Source organism: Rhinopithecus roxellana, chromosome 20, assembly GCF_007565055.1.
Source record: "Rhinopithecus roxellana isolate Shanxi Qingling chromosome 20, ASM756505v1, whole genome shotgun sequence".
Classification (NCBI taxonomy): domain Eukaryota; kingdom Metazoa; phylum Chordata; class Mammalia; order Primates; family Cercopithecidae; genus Rhinopithecus; species Rhinopithecus roxellana.
In genome coordinates this window covers 24,962,927-24,977,218 of record NC_044568.1, presented here as the reverse complement: position 1 = coordinate 24,977,218, position 14,292 = coordinate 24,962,927, and the positions used below count along the sequence as shown (strand labels likewise).

Here is a 14,292-nt window from a genome sequence, read left to right as displayed (position 1 = left end):
GGTGCCCGCCACCTCGCCCGGCTAGTTTTTTAATATTTTTTAGTAGAGACGGGGTTTCACCATGTTAGCCAGGATGGTCTCAATCTCCTGACCTCGTGATCCGCCCGTCTCGGCCTCCCAAAGTGCTGGGATTACAGGCTTGAGCCACCGCGCCCGGCTCTAAGTTTTCTATTTAAGGTATTAGCACAGGATTTCCTTTGACTTGAACCACACGAAGCTTGCAGGAACACTGCAGGTGTTAGTGTCTCATGGCTGCTCTTCCTCACGAGCTTTCATCTTGAAACATGGAGCAGCATTCATCCCTTCAGTTTCCAGCTGCTCATCCTCTAGCACTCTCTTCAGGGCTTTGTCCAACTTTGCTTAGCTCTGGGTGCATGTTGACTGCAGCGTACCCAGAATGGGTGTGAGGGCAAAAAGGGTATTCTCACTTCCTTCCCGTCCTACCAGAGCCAACCATTTTGTAGCCTTGGGCCACTCTAACTTGTTGGGCCAGTGTTTTCAGAAAACAATCTGCAGGGACTCTTAGGGCCCTCTCTAGAGTTATGACAAAGAGTGGGAGTTATGACTAGCCCATCCCCTAGAAAATAGGTTAGATTCCCTTGCCCCAAGCTGATGACCTAATAAATGCATGACAGCATAGAGACACATCCATGAAGTGTGCCAACCTCTCTAGCCCTCCTATATTATTCAGGGTTCTCCAGAGAAACAGAACCAATAGGGTGTTTAAGAGAGAGATTTATTTGAAGAAATTTGGGGCCAGGCATAGCAGCTAACACCTGTAATCTCAGCACTTTGGGAGGCCAAGGCAGGAGGATCACTTGGGCCCAGGAGTTCTAGACCAGCTTATGCAACAGAGGGAGACCCCATCTCTACAAAAAAAATTTTAAATTAGCCAGATGTGGTGGTACACACCTGTGGTCCCAGTTACTCACAAGGCCAAAGTGGAGGATCGCTTGAGGCCAGGAGTTTGAGACTATCCTGGGCAACATAGCAAGACCCCACCTCTACAAAAAAGAAAACAAAAAAATTAGTTCATGCAGTTGTGAGGCAGACAGGTCCAGAATCCTCAGGGCAGGTGGACATGCTGGAGATTCCTCCTTGGAACTTTGAGATTTCCTGTTGTGTCCTATTGTTAGGTATTGGGAAGAATGTGGTTTGCGAGAAGGCAGCAACATCGGTGGATGCCTTCCGGATGGTGACGGCCTCGCGCTACTACCCACAGCTCATGAGCCTGGTAGGGAACGTGCTGCGCTTCCTGCCTGCCTTCGTGCGCATGAAGCAGCTGATCTCGGAGCACTACGTAGGAGCAGTGATGATCTGCGATGCCCGCATCTACTCAGGCAGCCTGCTGAGCCCCAGCTATGGCTGGATCTGTGATGAGCTCATGGGCGGTGGGGGCCTGCACACCATGGGGACCTACATTGTGGACCTGCTGACCCACCTGACCGGCCGGAGAGCCGAGAAGGTGCACGGGCTGCTCAAGACATTTGTGAGGCAGAACGCTGCCATCCGTGGCATCCGGCATGTCACCAGCGATGACTTCTGTTTCTTCCAAATGCTCATGGGTGGGGGTGTTTGTAGCACAGTGACACTCAACTTCAACATGCCAGGCGCCTTTGTGCATGAAGTCATGGTGGTAGGCTCTGCAGGACGCCTCGTCGCCCGAGGAGCTGACCTCTATGGGCAGAAGAATTCTGCCACGCAAGAGGAGCTGCTGTTGAGGGACTCGCTGGCCGTGGGTGCAGGGCTGCCTGAACAGGGGCCCCAGGACGTCCCGCTGCTGTACCTGAAGGGCATGGTCTACATGGTGCAGGCCTTGCGCCAGTCCTTCCAGGGGCAGGGCGACCGCCGAACCTGGGACCGCACCCCTGTCTCCATGGCTGCCTCCTTCGAGGATGGGCTGTACATGCAGAGCGTGGTGGATGCCATCAAGAGGTCGAGCCGATCAGGGGAGTGGGAGGCTGTGGAGGTGCTGACGGAGGAGCCCGACACCAACCAGAACTTGTGTGAGGCACTTCAGCGGAACAACCTATGAACCTGCACCTGGGCTCCTTGCCACAGGGCAGAGGGACCAGGGAGGAGAACAGGAGCCAGATGTGACAGGGGCTTGGCCCTAGCAGAGATGGTGTCTTTCATTTAATGAGTCTGGGTGAAGCCAGAGGTGGCCCTGGGACTTCGCCCCCTCCAGCGACTCACCTGCTCCTCAGACTTGCAGGGTGGCAAATGTTCTTGTTGGCCAGGTTACCACGGTGTGCACAGGGCAGAGCTGCCGCTGGGCCTCCTCATGGCGATGCCAGTGAGTGGGACTCGGAAAGGCTCACCCTGGTGAGCCCCTCAGCCTGATCCGCAGTCCTAACGGTGAGAAAGCACAATAGGGCCAGCTCGGCTGAGGCCCGAGGAGAAATGATGAGAAGTTTCGTTTCCTTCTTGGGCTGGGACATCTCAGGAACAGTGAGGGCAACAAGCTGTCCCTCAGGGACCCTCACCTGCCCTCCCATGTGACCAGGCCCTTCCCAGGTGGGGACTGGGGCTTGCTTTATTAAGTGAGCTCTCAGGCTTTTGAAGTAGGACAGAGGGCCCTGATTTGGCAGAGAGGAGGCAAGGGAGGGCTTTAGAACATCTGAGAAATGTTAATAAATAATTGAGAAAATAGGACATGGCATGTGGTTTTTGTTTGGTAGGTTGGGTGTCTTTAATACTGAAAGGCTTGTTTCTTGCTGTAGGGGGTTTTTCTCTTTACTCATTGCTCCACAGCAGCTTGGAGCCAGCCGTGGGTCATCACCGTCAACTGTGCCACACGGGCTGCTGCCCGTGCCAGCCCTCGTCTCCTGCCTGTTCCCTCATAGCCAAATCCCAGGAGCCTCCGAAGAAAAGATTTCCTCAGAGAACAGGAGTCAGGACTTCCTAATGGGCTGCTGCTGCGCCTGCCGTCTCAGCAGATATCGGGAGAATTTGGGACCTCACTGGGCTGGAGGTCAGGAGGGGTTCTGTTCTTAATGTCACGGTGTTGGCTGCCAGAGTGCCCTTGAGGTGGCGGGGGGGAGTGGTTTCAGGGAGGTGGCACAGGGTGAGAAGTAGGAGGAAGAGCTCCAGGCATGCCCCGTGGAGCAGCTGTGGCTGGACCTGAGGGCCAGTCACCCACTGTGCTCTTGACTGTGCTCTGCTCAGGGCCAGCCTTCTACCCACCTCCAGAAGCTGGGGTGGGGAGTGGTGTTGAGAAAGGACACGCCCTCCCCATTGCTTCTTTGACCAGCCTGCCAGGCTCATTCAGCCTGGACCGAGTTCTGTTCCCTTCTCTAACCTTCCGCCCACTTCCCTGCCCTGGGCTCCTTGCCAGAAAAGCCCAGGGAGGGCTTCCTTTTCCTCTTGGCACCTCTTCTAGAAGTCACCAGGCTTATTTTCCTGTTGTGTACTGGATTCAGATATCCTTGTGAGAGGGAATAACAAGGGATAGGGTTGGAGTGTGCCTACTGCATGCTGACCCTCAGGGCAAACATGTATGTTATTATTTCACTTAATCTCCAAACCACTCTCTGATGGTAAATATTCCCATCATTCAGATCATAAAATGGAGGCACAGAGGGCAACGCTACTTGCCTCCTGTAGGTTGTCCATGATGGAGCTGGGAGCCTGGTCAGGACCATCTAACCACAGAGCCTGACCTTGAACCACACTTCCTCCCAGCACTTGGGACTCTTCACACCCAAGGGCCCGGCATTGCCTCTGCTTGCTGCAAGAGGCTCGGCCTGGCCTGAACTAGGAAGTGAAGTGCAGACAGCACCCACCACCAGGCAGGACACTGAAGGTTAAAGGGGAGGCTGCCCCCTTGTCCCTGGGACAGTTAGCTCAGCTCAGTCCTCCCATGTTGTTGCTAGGGTGTTGAGGTCGCTCTGAAATGTGGGAATTGACCAGGAAAGCACAAGCCCGACTTAGATGCTCCCACATAAGAAAGGGCCATGTGGCCATCCAGAATGGCACTTGGGTTCCCAGAATGTGCTGGGGCTTAGTGCAGAGCTACTTCAATGAGGATCCCGTTTCCTCTAAGGGAATCCCCAGAGCCTAGATTCATGGCCAGAGGGGTACATGGCCTCTTCCCTTAGATGTCTTTACCATCGGGTATCTCCTGGGTATCAGAGCTGGTCAGTCCCACACTGGGGATGGGGAAGATAGATGTGCTCAGATGCCTGTGGCCAAGGGAGCCCACAGGATTCTGGTCTCCACGCGTGACTGAACCCACACTGGTTCCAGACTTGTCCAGCAGCGTCCCCTCCTGGAAGAAGACAGCATCTCCCAGGACCTTTTTCCAAATCTCAGGATGTTACTAGCTAGCTCTTTCTCAGGTCAAAATAAAGTTTTTCCAGGACAGTAAAAATGCAGTTAGCTTTGCTCATCAGATACAGCAACCAGAAGAGAACTTCCAAAATACCTGTTGCGTATTCTTCAACCTCCAGCCAAATCCAGGACTGTTTTCACCAAATCCAGAACTGTTTTCACCCAGACGGTGGCAGCCGCTTCCTTTCCTGTTCTGCCCGTCACCCTGCCGGCCAAGCAGCCTCTCCTGAACGTCATGCCAAGATCCTTCCCTGTCCACACCCCTCCTCCTCACCCCCGGACTTGCCCAACCTGGTTTCCATATGGCCATGCCGTCCACTCCAGCCACACTAAGCAGCCCTCCTGCGGAGGTGGCAGCTTCCATACTAGCAGGGCTTTGTCCCTGGCACGTCCTCTGCCTGGAAGGCACCACCTCTCAGGAGTCAGCTGGAGGACTGCCTGGTCACCACTTCTGCCCTCGGCAAAGTAGCCACTCCCCAACCTGTGGTCCCACAGCCTTGGTCCTCAGTTGCACTGAGGTTGTATCTCCCTCCCTCCCTCCCTCTTTCTTTTTTCTTTCTCTCTCTCTCTTTCTTTTTCTTTTCTTTCTTTCTCTCTCTCTCTCCCCCTTCCTTCCTTCCTTTATTCCCTCCCTCCCTCCATTCCTCCTTCCCTCTCTCCCTCCCCTCCCCTCCCCTTCCCTTCCCTCCTTTCTTTTCTTGACAGTCTCACTCTGTCACCCAGGCCGGAGTGCAGTGGCGTCACCTTGGCTCACAGCCACCTCCGCCTCCCGGGTTCAAGCGATTCTCCTGCCTCAGCCTCCCAAGTAGCTGGGACTGCAGGTGCCCGCCACCACACCTGGCTAATTTGGGGGTGGGGGTTTGTTTGCTTTTGAGACGGAGTTTCGCTCTTGTTGCCTAGGCTGGAGTGGAGTGGTGCGATCTCGGCTCACTGCAACCTCCACCCCCCTGGTTCAAGCAATTCTCCTGCCTCAGCCTCCCGAGTAGCTGGAATTACAGGCGCACACCACCATGTCCGGCTAATTTTTTTGTATTTTTAGTAGAGACAGGGTTTCACCATGTTGGCCAGGCTGGCTGGTTTCGAACTCCTGACCTCGTGATCCACCCGCCTTGGCCTCCCAAAGTACTGGGATTACACGCGTGAGCCACCGCCCCCAGCCTAATTTTTGTATTTTTAGTAGAGACGGGGTTTCCCACGTTGTCCAGGCTGGTCTTGAACTTCTGGCCTAAGTGATCTGCCCCCCTCAGCCTCCCAAGGTGCTAGGATTACAGGCATGAACCACTGCACCTGGCCACTTGTTTTGAATATATAATTTCAACTTTTATTTTACATTCAGGGGGTACATGTGCAAGTTTGTTACATGTGTATACTGTGTGATGCTGAGGTTTGGGGGACGATTGATCTCGTCACCCAGGTAGTGAACACAGTACTCAGTAGTTTTTTTCAACACTCACCCCACCCCCTTTCTGCCCCCTCGTAGTCTTGTGTTTGTGTTTCCCATCTTTGTGTCCATGTGTACCCAATGTGTAGCTCCCACTTGTGAGAACATGTTCCATTTGGTTTCCTGTTCCTGTGTTAATTTGCTTAGGATAGTGGTCTCAGCCATTTCCATGTTGCTGCAACGGACACGATTTCATTCTTTTTTATGGCTGCATCATTTTTACTTCTTGAGACAGGGAAAATGTTGCCCAGGCTGGTCTTGAACTCCCGGGCTCAAACGATTCTCCTGCCTCAGCCTCCCAAATATCCGGGACTACAGACACAGACCACCACGCCCAGCTACGCATGTCTCCCTAAATCATGTAGCATTGCCCCTTTACAGCGAGCTTCTAGGAGTAGTAGGGACTTGATCCTTTCTGCAGTTCCTACCACCCACCCTGCTTAGACAAGTCCATTGGGTAATAGGCCTCAGGAATTGCAGACTAGTTCTCCCACGATTTCTAATTCCTGCCTTGCCTGTGAGAAGACAGGACCACCTCTTCCTTATCAGTGCTGGCCTTGCTTACACTTCCAGCCCTGGAGGCTGCACAAAGATAGGGAGGCCTTCTGGGGTCAGGCCTTAGCCAGAGAGTCCCCAGGTTGGCAGATCCTGCACAACTGAGGACAGGGATTCCTAGATCCCAGGGTGTAGTCTCCTGCAAGGCCACTTCTCTCCAGGCCTCTGCCTTCCCAACCATAAAGCGAGGAGGTTAAGCTCCATTATCTTGGCTGGGTGTGTTGGCTCTTGCCTGTAATCCTAGCACTTTGGGAGGCCAAGGAGGGAGGATTGCTTGGGGTCCAGAGTTTGAGACCAACCTGAGGAACACAGACCCTTTCTCCACAAAAAAATTGTTTGACCGGGCACAGTGGCTCACATTTGTAATCCTTGAGTCCGGGAGGCAGAGGTTGCAGTGAGCCAAGATTGTGCCACTGCAGTCCAGCCTGGGCGACAGAAGGAGACCCTGTCTCAAAGAAAAAAAAACATCCTGACCCCATGGCTTGCCATGGGGCCAGTGAGCCCCCAAGTGACCCTGTCAAAGGAGGGAGCAGCCTGGGATGATGCCAGAAAGGGGACCCTGCTTTCCCACCCGAACCTGCCCATCCCACTCCCTCCAGTGACCTTGCCAGGCCATATTCCAGGGAACCTACACATCACTGTGTCCTTGGGATGACCTCAGCCTTTCAGATTCCCGCATGTCCCTCTCTGCAGCTTCCTCCACCCTCACTTCGGTCTCATCACCTTGGTGCCTTTTAAGGGGCCCTCTGGCTTGGTGGATGTGATGCAATTAGATGTCCCCTTAGGGAGCTCACGATCTAGCCCTGAAGACAGTTACAACCCACATGATAGTAGTGTGTAGGTGCTACAATGCAGGGCAACACGGCATGCTGTCTGCCTCCCCAGGAAGCAGGGTTTTCAAAGGTGTGTGTGCACTAGCCAGTGGGAGAGGTGGGGATAAAGGCATTTTAGGCAGAGGAAACCCCACATGCACAGAGTAAAGGGAGGAAAAGGTGTAACTGCTCAGGGAATTACAGGAAGCCACTGAGTTCTGAGGTAGCTGGGGCAAGAGGAGGGGAATCCCAAGGGGGAGTGACACCATCAGGGGCTCAGGTGTGTGTGTCGCAGGGCCACTGGATGGATCTGTGGGCCAAGAGACGACAGGCAGGGAGACCAGTGAGGCTGTCACCTGGAGATGACAGTGGTCCAGGCAACGGTGCTGACTGTGGGGTCCGAGAGGTTCTCAGCCTGAAAGGGTATGTTCACTGGCCTCAATGTCTGCTTAGCTTGTAGGAATCAGGGAGCAAAGAACAGGATGGGGTCTGGGGTGACATCCAAGATTCTAGCTTACACAATTGCGCAGATGAGTTACAGGAGGAAAAGCCAGTTGGAGGGAGGGGAAATTATCCATGAACTTGAAATTCCCTGTGTCTGTTTGTGGTGTCCAAGGAACACACAGGAGGCCCAGGATGTGCAGTTTCCAAAATGGCCAACACTGGCTGGCTCTGGCAGCAGACATCCCTGCCGGTTGGGCACAGTTGTCATCCAGTGGCTTGGCCTCAGGGCCCCAGATGTACTTACTGCCCCTGCCCACCCCTGCCTGTCAGGAAGACATCACTGATGATGCCCCGTCACCTGTGACCAGGGGCTACTCCATGGACAAGGTCCGGTCCAGCTATGGTCTGGCAATGAGTGGAAAACATCCCAAAGCTGTCACTCCTGCGACAGGCAAAAGAACTCTGAGCTACCTCCTAGGAGGATCCCAAGTTTTGATCCCCTCAAGGTGAGACCAAATGCAGGCCCTTCCCCAGAAGACAAAGAGTAGGGCCAAACGCCTGCTTCCCATGATCCTACAGACCCTTTCTTTCCTCTGCTCCAAGTTCCTCCTTCTCACTTCCCTCTTCATCACCCAGTTAGCCGCCTGACCCTCAGATTCACCTAAACACACAGTACCAGGTCCACCCCAATTCGGTGAGGCATGGGGCGGCACAAAGGCATCTGTCATTGTCAAAGTCTCAGGTGATGCAGATGACCATTCAGGCCTCAAACCCTGCACTGTTGAGTCCTCCATCCTCTTTCCCAGTTCAGGAAACCTATCCAGGGAATCACAAAGTCTTTGAAAAAGAAAAATATTTATTTTCAGCAAGCCCAAAGTCCCAAGTGGGGGCAGGTGCCAAATTTGCCCCCCTCCACCAGAGGGCCTAGGCCCACAGGAAGCCTGAAGCCAAATTCAGGCATGGAAGGAGGGGAGCCACCAGTGGGGCGGGACAGTCACTTGTACTGAGGAGAGAGCGGGGGGACAAGCGGAGCAGTGCAGACACTCAGCATCTTGTCGATGTCCACCTGGGTTGACTTATCCACCTCAGCCTTGTGGTGGTCACTCACCCCCAAGCTGGGCAAGCCCCCAGCCTCCTCTCCAGCCTCCTCTCCGAGGGAAGCCAGAGCATGGATAGGGGTCACTAATGGACTGGGACAGGGCAAAACGAGGCCTGGGCCCAGCTCACCTGCCAAGGGCAGCAGGGCCTGCAGTTGCTCCACACCTGCCTCCTCGGGAACCAGGGCCAGCTCTGCCTCTGCCTCCATCTCAGCCTCCCCGTCCCCCTCCCCTGCCTGGTTCAGCTCGGGGTTGCAATAGTTGATGTACTGGTACAGGGGCCGCAGGCGCTGGGCCTTTCCTGCAAAGACCCAGGGCAGGGCAGAGGCTAGAGCGCCAGGTTGTGCCATGTCGGGCCCCACAGGCAGGGGGAGAAGGAACAGCCCAGGGACTGCCACTCACGCTCCAGCCCCAATGTCTCTAAGGGTGCAGACACTGTGCTGGCCACAGCGTGGAGCACGGGAGCCCCCAGGCTCTTGCGCTTCTTGGCTTTTTTGTGCTGTCTGGCAGATGGTGAGGGCTCACTCTGGCTGCCCTCTGGCTCCTCCTCCTGCAGCGGCAGCCTGGGTGGCAGCTCAGCTTCAGCCTTGGGATGGGCACGAAGGCCCGGGAGGCTGAGGGACCTGAGCCAGGGACAAGAGACCTGACCCAGGGAATACCCTAGCCTGCCCACCGCCCCAGGACTCGACGCCTGCCCCTTTCCTGGTCAATGAGGCCCCAGGCCCAAGAGCCTTAGAGGCCAGTGAGCCCAGTCCCCTACAAACCCTGAAGCTCCCACTCTCCTGCTGCTCCCTACACGGGGGCTCTTGAAGAACGGGAGAGGAGAGTGATGGTAGTGACAGGGGACAAGAATCCTTCCTGCAGGAGTGCAGGAATCAGGAATGCTACTGGGGTGTGTGCCCCAACCCCGGGCCTGCCGCTCCTTCCCCCACTCCTCCCCCAGAGCCCCCTCACTTGACAGGCTTTCTCTTTGGACCATGACGGGGCCTCACAATGGAGACCACGGGCCTGGGGCCTCTCTCCTCTAGCGCCCCGGCTTCCGGCTTGGGTCTCTCCTCCCCCAGCTTGGGTCCTTCCTCCTGGAGCTCCAGCTCCGAAGCTGCGCCTGCTGGGCGCTGGTCTTCACCCTGGGTTCTGCGGGCCTCATGGGCTGGCACCAGGAAATGTTCTCCCGCCACTGGACACTAGAGGTGACACACAGGCCATCGGTCACCATGGTCGGGCAAAGGACATAGGGATCCGTCACTGAACACCTAACATTAGACACCGAAACGGGAATAATGACACCAGCCTGTGCCCCTCCCCTCCTGGAGGGCCCAGCCTGGCAGTTAGCGGGTCGGGGGGGCTCAGAGTTCCGCCTCTCAGAGCGCTGCGGCCCCGTGTTTGAAGGTTAAACAGCCTGACGGTCACCTCGGAGGTCTGAGCGCTGCCGGGTTCCTCCGCGAGCTGTCCCTGCCCCACGACCGTAGCCTCCTGGACCCCCGGCCGCCTCTCCGCCATGCCGAGGCCATGGCTGCGCAGGCTCAGTGCATCCTCCACAGCTGCTTGGGGAAGGCCCCGAGCGGCTGGATGGTGGCCCCGCGCTGACCCCGGAGACCGGCCAGCAAGAGAGGGCAGAGCTGGGAAGCGAAACCGGCGACCGCGGAGCCCACACTCGGCGGAAACTACAAGCCCCAGGACGCTTTGCGCCAGGATCTGTGGGCCCTGACCCCGGGGACGGAAGCCACGGTTGCCCGGCAACAACAACTCCCGTCGGGTGGCAGCGGCTGGCGGCAAAACCTCTCGAGTGTGCCCCTGCCCGAGTGCTGCGGGGGAGAGGCCGCGAGCAGGACCGAGAAGTGGGCTGGGAGGAGAGGTCGCGGAGGCGGCGAGCGAGGCCGGGGCCCAGGCGGGGACCGGCAGGGGCCCGGGAGTGACGGGCACGTCAGGGTCAGGGTCCTGGGCGAGGGAGGAGGCCCGGGGTTGGGGAAGGGGGCCCGGGGAGGGAGGTGCACAGCCCTGCAGGCCTCGGGGCACCGTTGCTGGGCGGCGCCGGCGGCATGTGCGAGGGCCCGTCCCGCATCTCTGGGCCCATCCCCCCAGACCCGACGCTCTGCCCTGACTACTACCGGCGGCCGGCCTCGGGTGAGTCCGGGGGCTCGGCGGTGGTGCGAGGCTCAGGGGTCGGCCCCGGCTCCACCTCTGAGCCCTGGACTCCGCCCGGCTCCGCCCCACAGCTCAAGGGCGCCTCGAGGGAAACGCGCTGAAGCTGGACTTGCTGACCTCGGACCGGGCCCTGGACGCCACCGCTCCCTGTGGCCCCCGCATCGGTCCCGGTGCCCGAGAGATCCTGGAGCGCGGCCGGCGCGGCGTCGGGGACGTGCTGTTGCAACTCGAGGGGATCTCCCTAGGTCCTGGGGTCTCTCTCAAGAGTAAGTCCCAGGAATGGAAGAAGGGGCAGAGAGGCAATGCGGGGTGGAAAGAGATCAAAAGCAGCTGCTCTTTCCGCCCTGACCTGGGCCCAGGCTTTGCATCTCTTGAGTCTCAGTTTCCCCAACTATAAAAGGGGGAGAAATGTGCTACCTTCTCGAAGGAAGTGAACTGAATAAGGTAGTTCCCACGAAGCCCTAGCTCTGCTTCGTGCATTTATTACCCGTCAAATTTGTTGAGTGCCTACTGTGTGCCAGGCCATATAGGTGCTAGAACACAGGGTTGAAGATAAGCATGAGCCATCTTTGAGTCAAGGTGGGAGACAAAGAACAAGAGATGAATGTCATATATGAGATGATCTATGGTATATACTTCACTATAATAATGGAGAAAATCACCCGGGCGCAATGGCTCACTCCTGGAATCCCAGCACTTTGGGAGGCCCAGGCAGGCGGATCACTTGAGCCCAGGAGATGGAAACCAGCCTGGCCAACATGGTGAAACCCCATCTCTACAAAAAATATAAAAATTAGCCTGGCATGGTGGCGTGTGTCTGTAATCCCAGCTACTCAGCAGGCTGAGGTGGGAGGATCACTTGAGCTGGGGAGGTCAAGGCTGCAGTGAGCTGTGATCATGCCACTGTACTCCAGCCTGGATGACAGAGTGAGACCCTGTCTCAAATAATAATAATAATAATGGAGACAGTCATCCTGAAATACTACATGAGGAAGGGAACTCTTTCTGTAGGAGGCAGGGAGCAGGCCTGTGTGTGAACTAGTGGAAGTTGGATTGTGTGGGCCCTATGTAGGGCAGAGCCTGGTGGCATCTTTTCTCCAGGGAAGGACCCTAAAGACCATGAGAAGGAGAACCTGAGGCGGATCAGGGAGATTCAGAAGCGCTTCAGAGAACAGGAGCGCAGCCGGGAGCATGGACAGCCCAGGCCCCTGAAAGCTCTGTGGCGCTCGCCCAAGTACGACAAGGTGGAGTCCCGGGTCAAGGCCCAGCTCCAGGTACCTGCCCCAGGGATCCAGAAGTATTATCCTTTTTGTTGGCCAACAGGCAACTATACCCTGATCCAAGTTCTGGGGAGGGAGGGAACTAAGAGACCCTGGCTCTGCTGCAGGGCCAGGCTGGGGGGCTTCTCCGAAGTGGTGATGGCAGGGCTGATCCTGAGGGGCAAGCAGCAGTTAGTCAAGGGGCCAGCAGAGGAGAACATTCCCAAAAGATGGAACCTCACAGACTACAGGGCACACAGCAGTGGAGATGCTAAGTGTACAGTTCACTGTGAGGAAAGAAGGGCGTGAAGTTAGGCCAAGAAGTCAGCTGGGCCCACATCAGGGGCCACAAAAGTCACTTTTCAGTCCTTATTTCTGAGGACAGTGGGAAGGGCAGGGGTATGGTGGGTGGCTCTGTCTCGGGTAGAGAGTAGCACTATCCTTCCATCCAGGGACTCAGCAGGAGGAGCAGGAGTGAGAGGAAAGTCAAGGTCACACAAATGTGTCGGGGCTGAAGCATCTGTGGGGCTCCCAGGGGGTGGGACTGTGTCCAGGAAGCAGATGAAAATTCAGGCCTGGATCTCAGGAGTGAGACCCAGGAGTTATTGATGATCAGGTTGAGGACAACGAGACCAAGGAAGTGACCGCCTGGATTTGAGGACTTGGAGGCCAGCCGTCAAGAACCTCACGGGGCTAGAGCCAGGAAGCTTGGCTAGGAAGGATAAAAGAGAGTGGTAGGTGGGCCAGTACTGAGGTGGAAGGAGAGATGGTTTGTTGTTTTCTTAAAAATGTGACATACTCACACATTTGTGTGCTGAGGAGGACAAGTGTCTCTTGAAGAGGGAAGAGGGCCCGAGGGACACGGATGCAAAGGTCAGAAGGGCCAAGAGGGCCAGGGTTTTGCAGCTGGAGCCCCAGACCTCAGCCTGCTTGGTCTCTCTGCTGTGCCCTGCCCTCCAGGAGCCTGGCCCTGCCTTTGGGACAGAGTCTGCCCACTTCCTGCGGGCGCACTCCCGCTGTGGCCCTGGCCTCCCACCACCCCGTGTACCTAGTCCCCAGCCAACACCACCAGGTCCCAAAGCTAAGGTGAGAGGATGTGTGGGGGCTGGATGGTGGTTGGGCAGCGTTCCCGGTGTGTGGTGGGCGTTCAGGGACACAACATAATGCTGTCTGCCCCCACCCACGCTTGCTGTGTCCTGCAGGAGCCAGGCCTGGGGGTGGACTTCATTCGTCACAATGCACGAGCTGCAAGGAGGGCCCCCCGGAGGCATTCCCGCTCGCTGCAGGTCCTGGCACAAGTGCTAGAGCAGCAGCGGCAGGCCCAGGAGCACTACAATGCCACACAGAAGGGCCGTGTGCCGCATTAGTAGGTCTCACTGCCTGACACTCAGGGTGAGGGAGACACCTGTGGAGGGCGGGAACCAACCTCTGCCCTGGGGTCATCAACCCTGAACCTGTGTACCCACAGCTTGTTGGAGCGCAGGGACCTGTGGCAGCGGGAGGCTGAGGCTCGCAAGCAGAGCCAGCCAGACCCTGCCATGCCCCCAGGCCACACACGCATGCCTGAAAACCAGCGGCTGGAAACACTGACCAAGCTGCTCCAGAGTGAGTACCTGGGCAGGGAGGCTGGAGGGGGACCCCACTGGGGACCAGGCACCCCTGCCCAACACTCACTGTTCTCACTGTTCCCGGGCCCCCTGTAGGCCAGAGCCAGCTGCTGCGTGAGCTGGTATTGCTGCCTGCCGGGGCAGACTCACTGAGAGCCCAGAGCCACCGTGCTGAGCTGGACCGGAAACTGGTGCAGGTAGAGGAGGCCATCAAGATCTTTTCTCGGCCCAAAGTCTTCGTGAAGATGGACACCTGAGCCCCTCTGAGGGACAGTGGCAGGAAGCTCCATGCTGAGGATCGCCACATGGCTGCAAAGGACAGGGTCGGATCCAATCCCAGAACAGAGGTCTGAAGACAGGAGCAGGGGGGTGGCCAGTGTCCTAGAGCACTCCTCCCAGCCACCAGTGGCTGCAGAAGGGCCACCCCAGCCTTTTAACCGCTTTGTCAAAATTAAACCTTTGGTACACAGGATTTGTTTCCATAAGAGCTTTTCTTACCCTAAAAATGCCAAGCCTGGTGGCCCTCCTGCTGCTTGATTGCAGGAAGTTCTCCCCATTGTCACTCTGGACTTAGTCTAGAGCAGAAGACAAGCTGGTGGG

At 56.8% G+C, this 14,292-nt stretch overlaps 3 protein-coding genes across 3 annotated transcripts in view; 2 read left to right on the top strand and 1 right to left on the bottom strand.

Annotated features, from left to right (window-relative positions):
- Positions 1-2,655, top strand: part of GFOD2 (glucose-fructose oxidoreductase domain containing 2) — a 52,676-nt gene extending 50,021 nt beyond the window's left edge. Inside the window, exon 3 of the mRNA XM_010355088.1 lies at positions 1,137-2,655. Coding sequence (XP_010353390.1) covers positions 1,137-2,035 — 899 coding nt within the window. The 3' untranslated portion in view covers positions 2,036-2,655. The remainder of the gene's footprint in view (positions 1-1,136) is intronic.
- Positions 2,656-8,419: 5,764 nt separating this feature from the next.
- On the bottom strand, positions 8,420-10,343 carry C20H16orf86 (chromosome 20 C16orf86 homolog). Its single transcript, XM_010355089.2, has 4 exons — positions 10,092-10,343; positions 9,636-9,865; positions 9,084-9,304; positions 8,420-8,982 (listed from the first exon to the last, which is right to left on the bottom strand). The coding sequence occupies exons 1-4, from the start codon at positions 10,179-10,181 to the stop codon at positions 8,579-8,581; spliced, it is 945 nt and encodes a 314-aa protein (XP_010353391.1). The 5' UTR covers positions 10,182-10,343; the 3' UTR covers positions 8,420-8,578.
- Positions 10,344-10,402: 59 nt separating this feature from the next.
- Positions 10,403-14,164, top strand: ENKD1 (enkurin domain containing 1). The gene is made up of 7 exons (XM_010355090.2): positions 10,403-10,805; positions 10,898-11,092; positions 11,928-12,100; positions 13,046-13,171; positions 13,288-13,451; positions 13,554-13,690; positions 13,789-14,164. The coding sequence occupies exons 1-7, from the start codon at positions 10,721-10,723 to the stop codon at positions 13,947-13,949; spliced, it is 1,041 nt and encodes a 346-aa protein (XP_010353392.1). The 5' UTR covers positions 10,403-10,720; the 3' UTR covers positions 13,950-14,164.
- Positions 14,165-14,292: the final 128 nt, after the last annotated feature.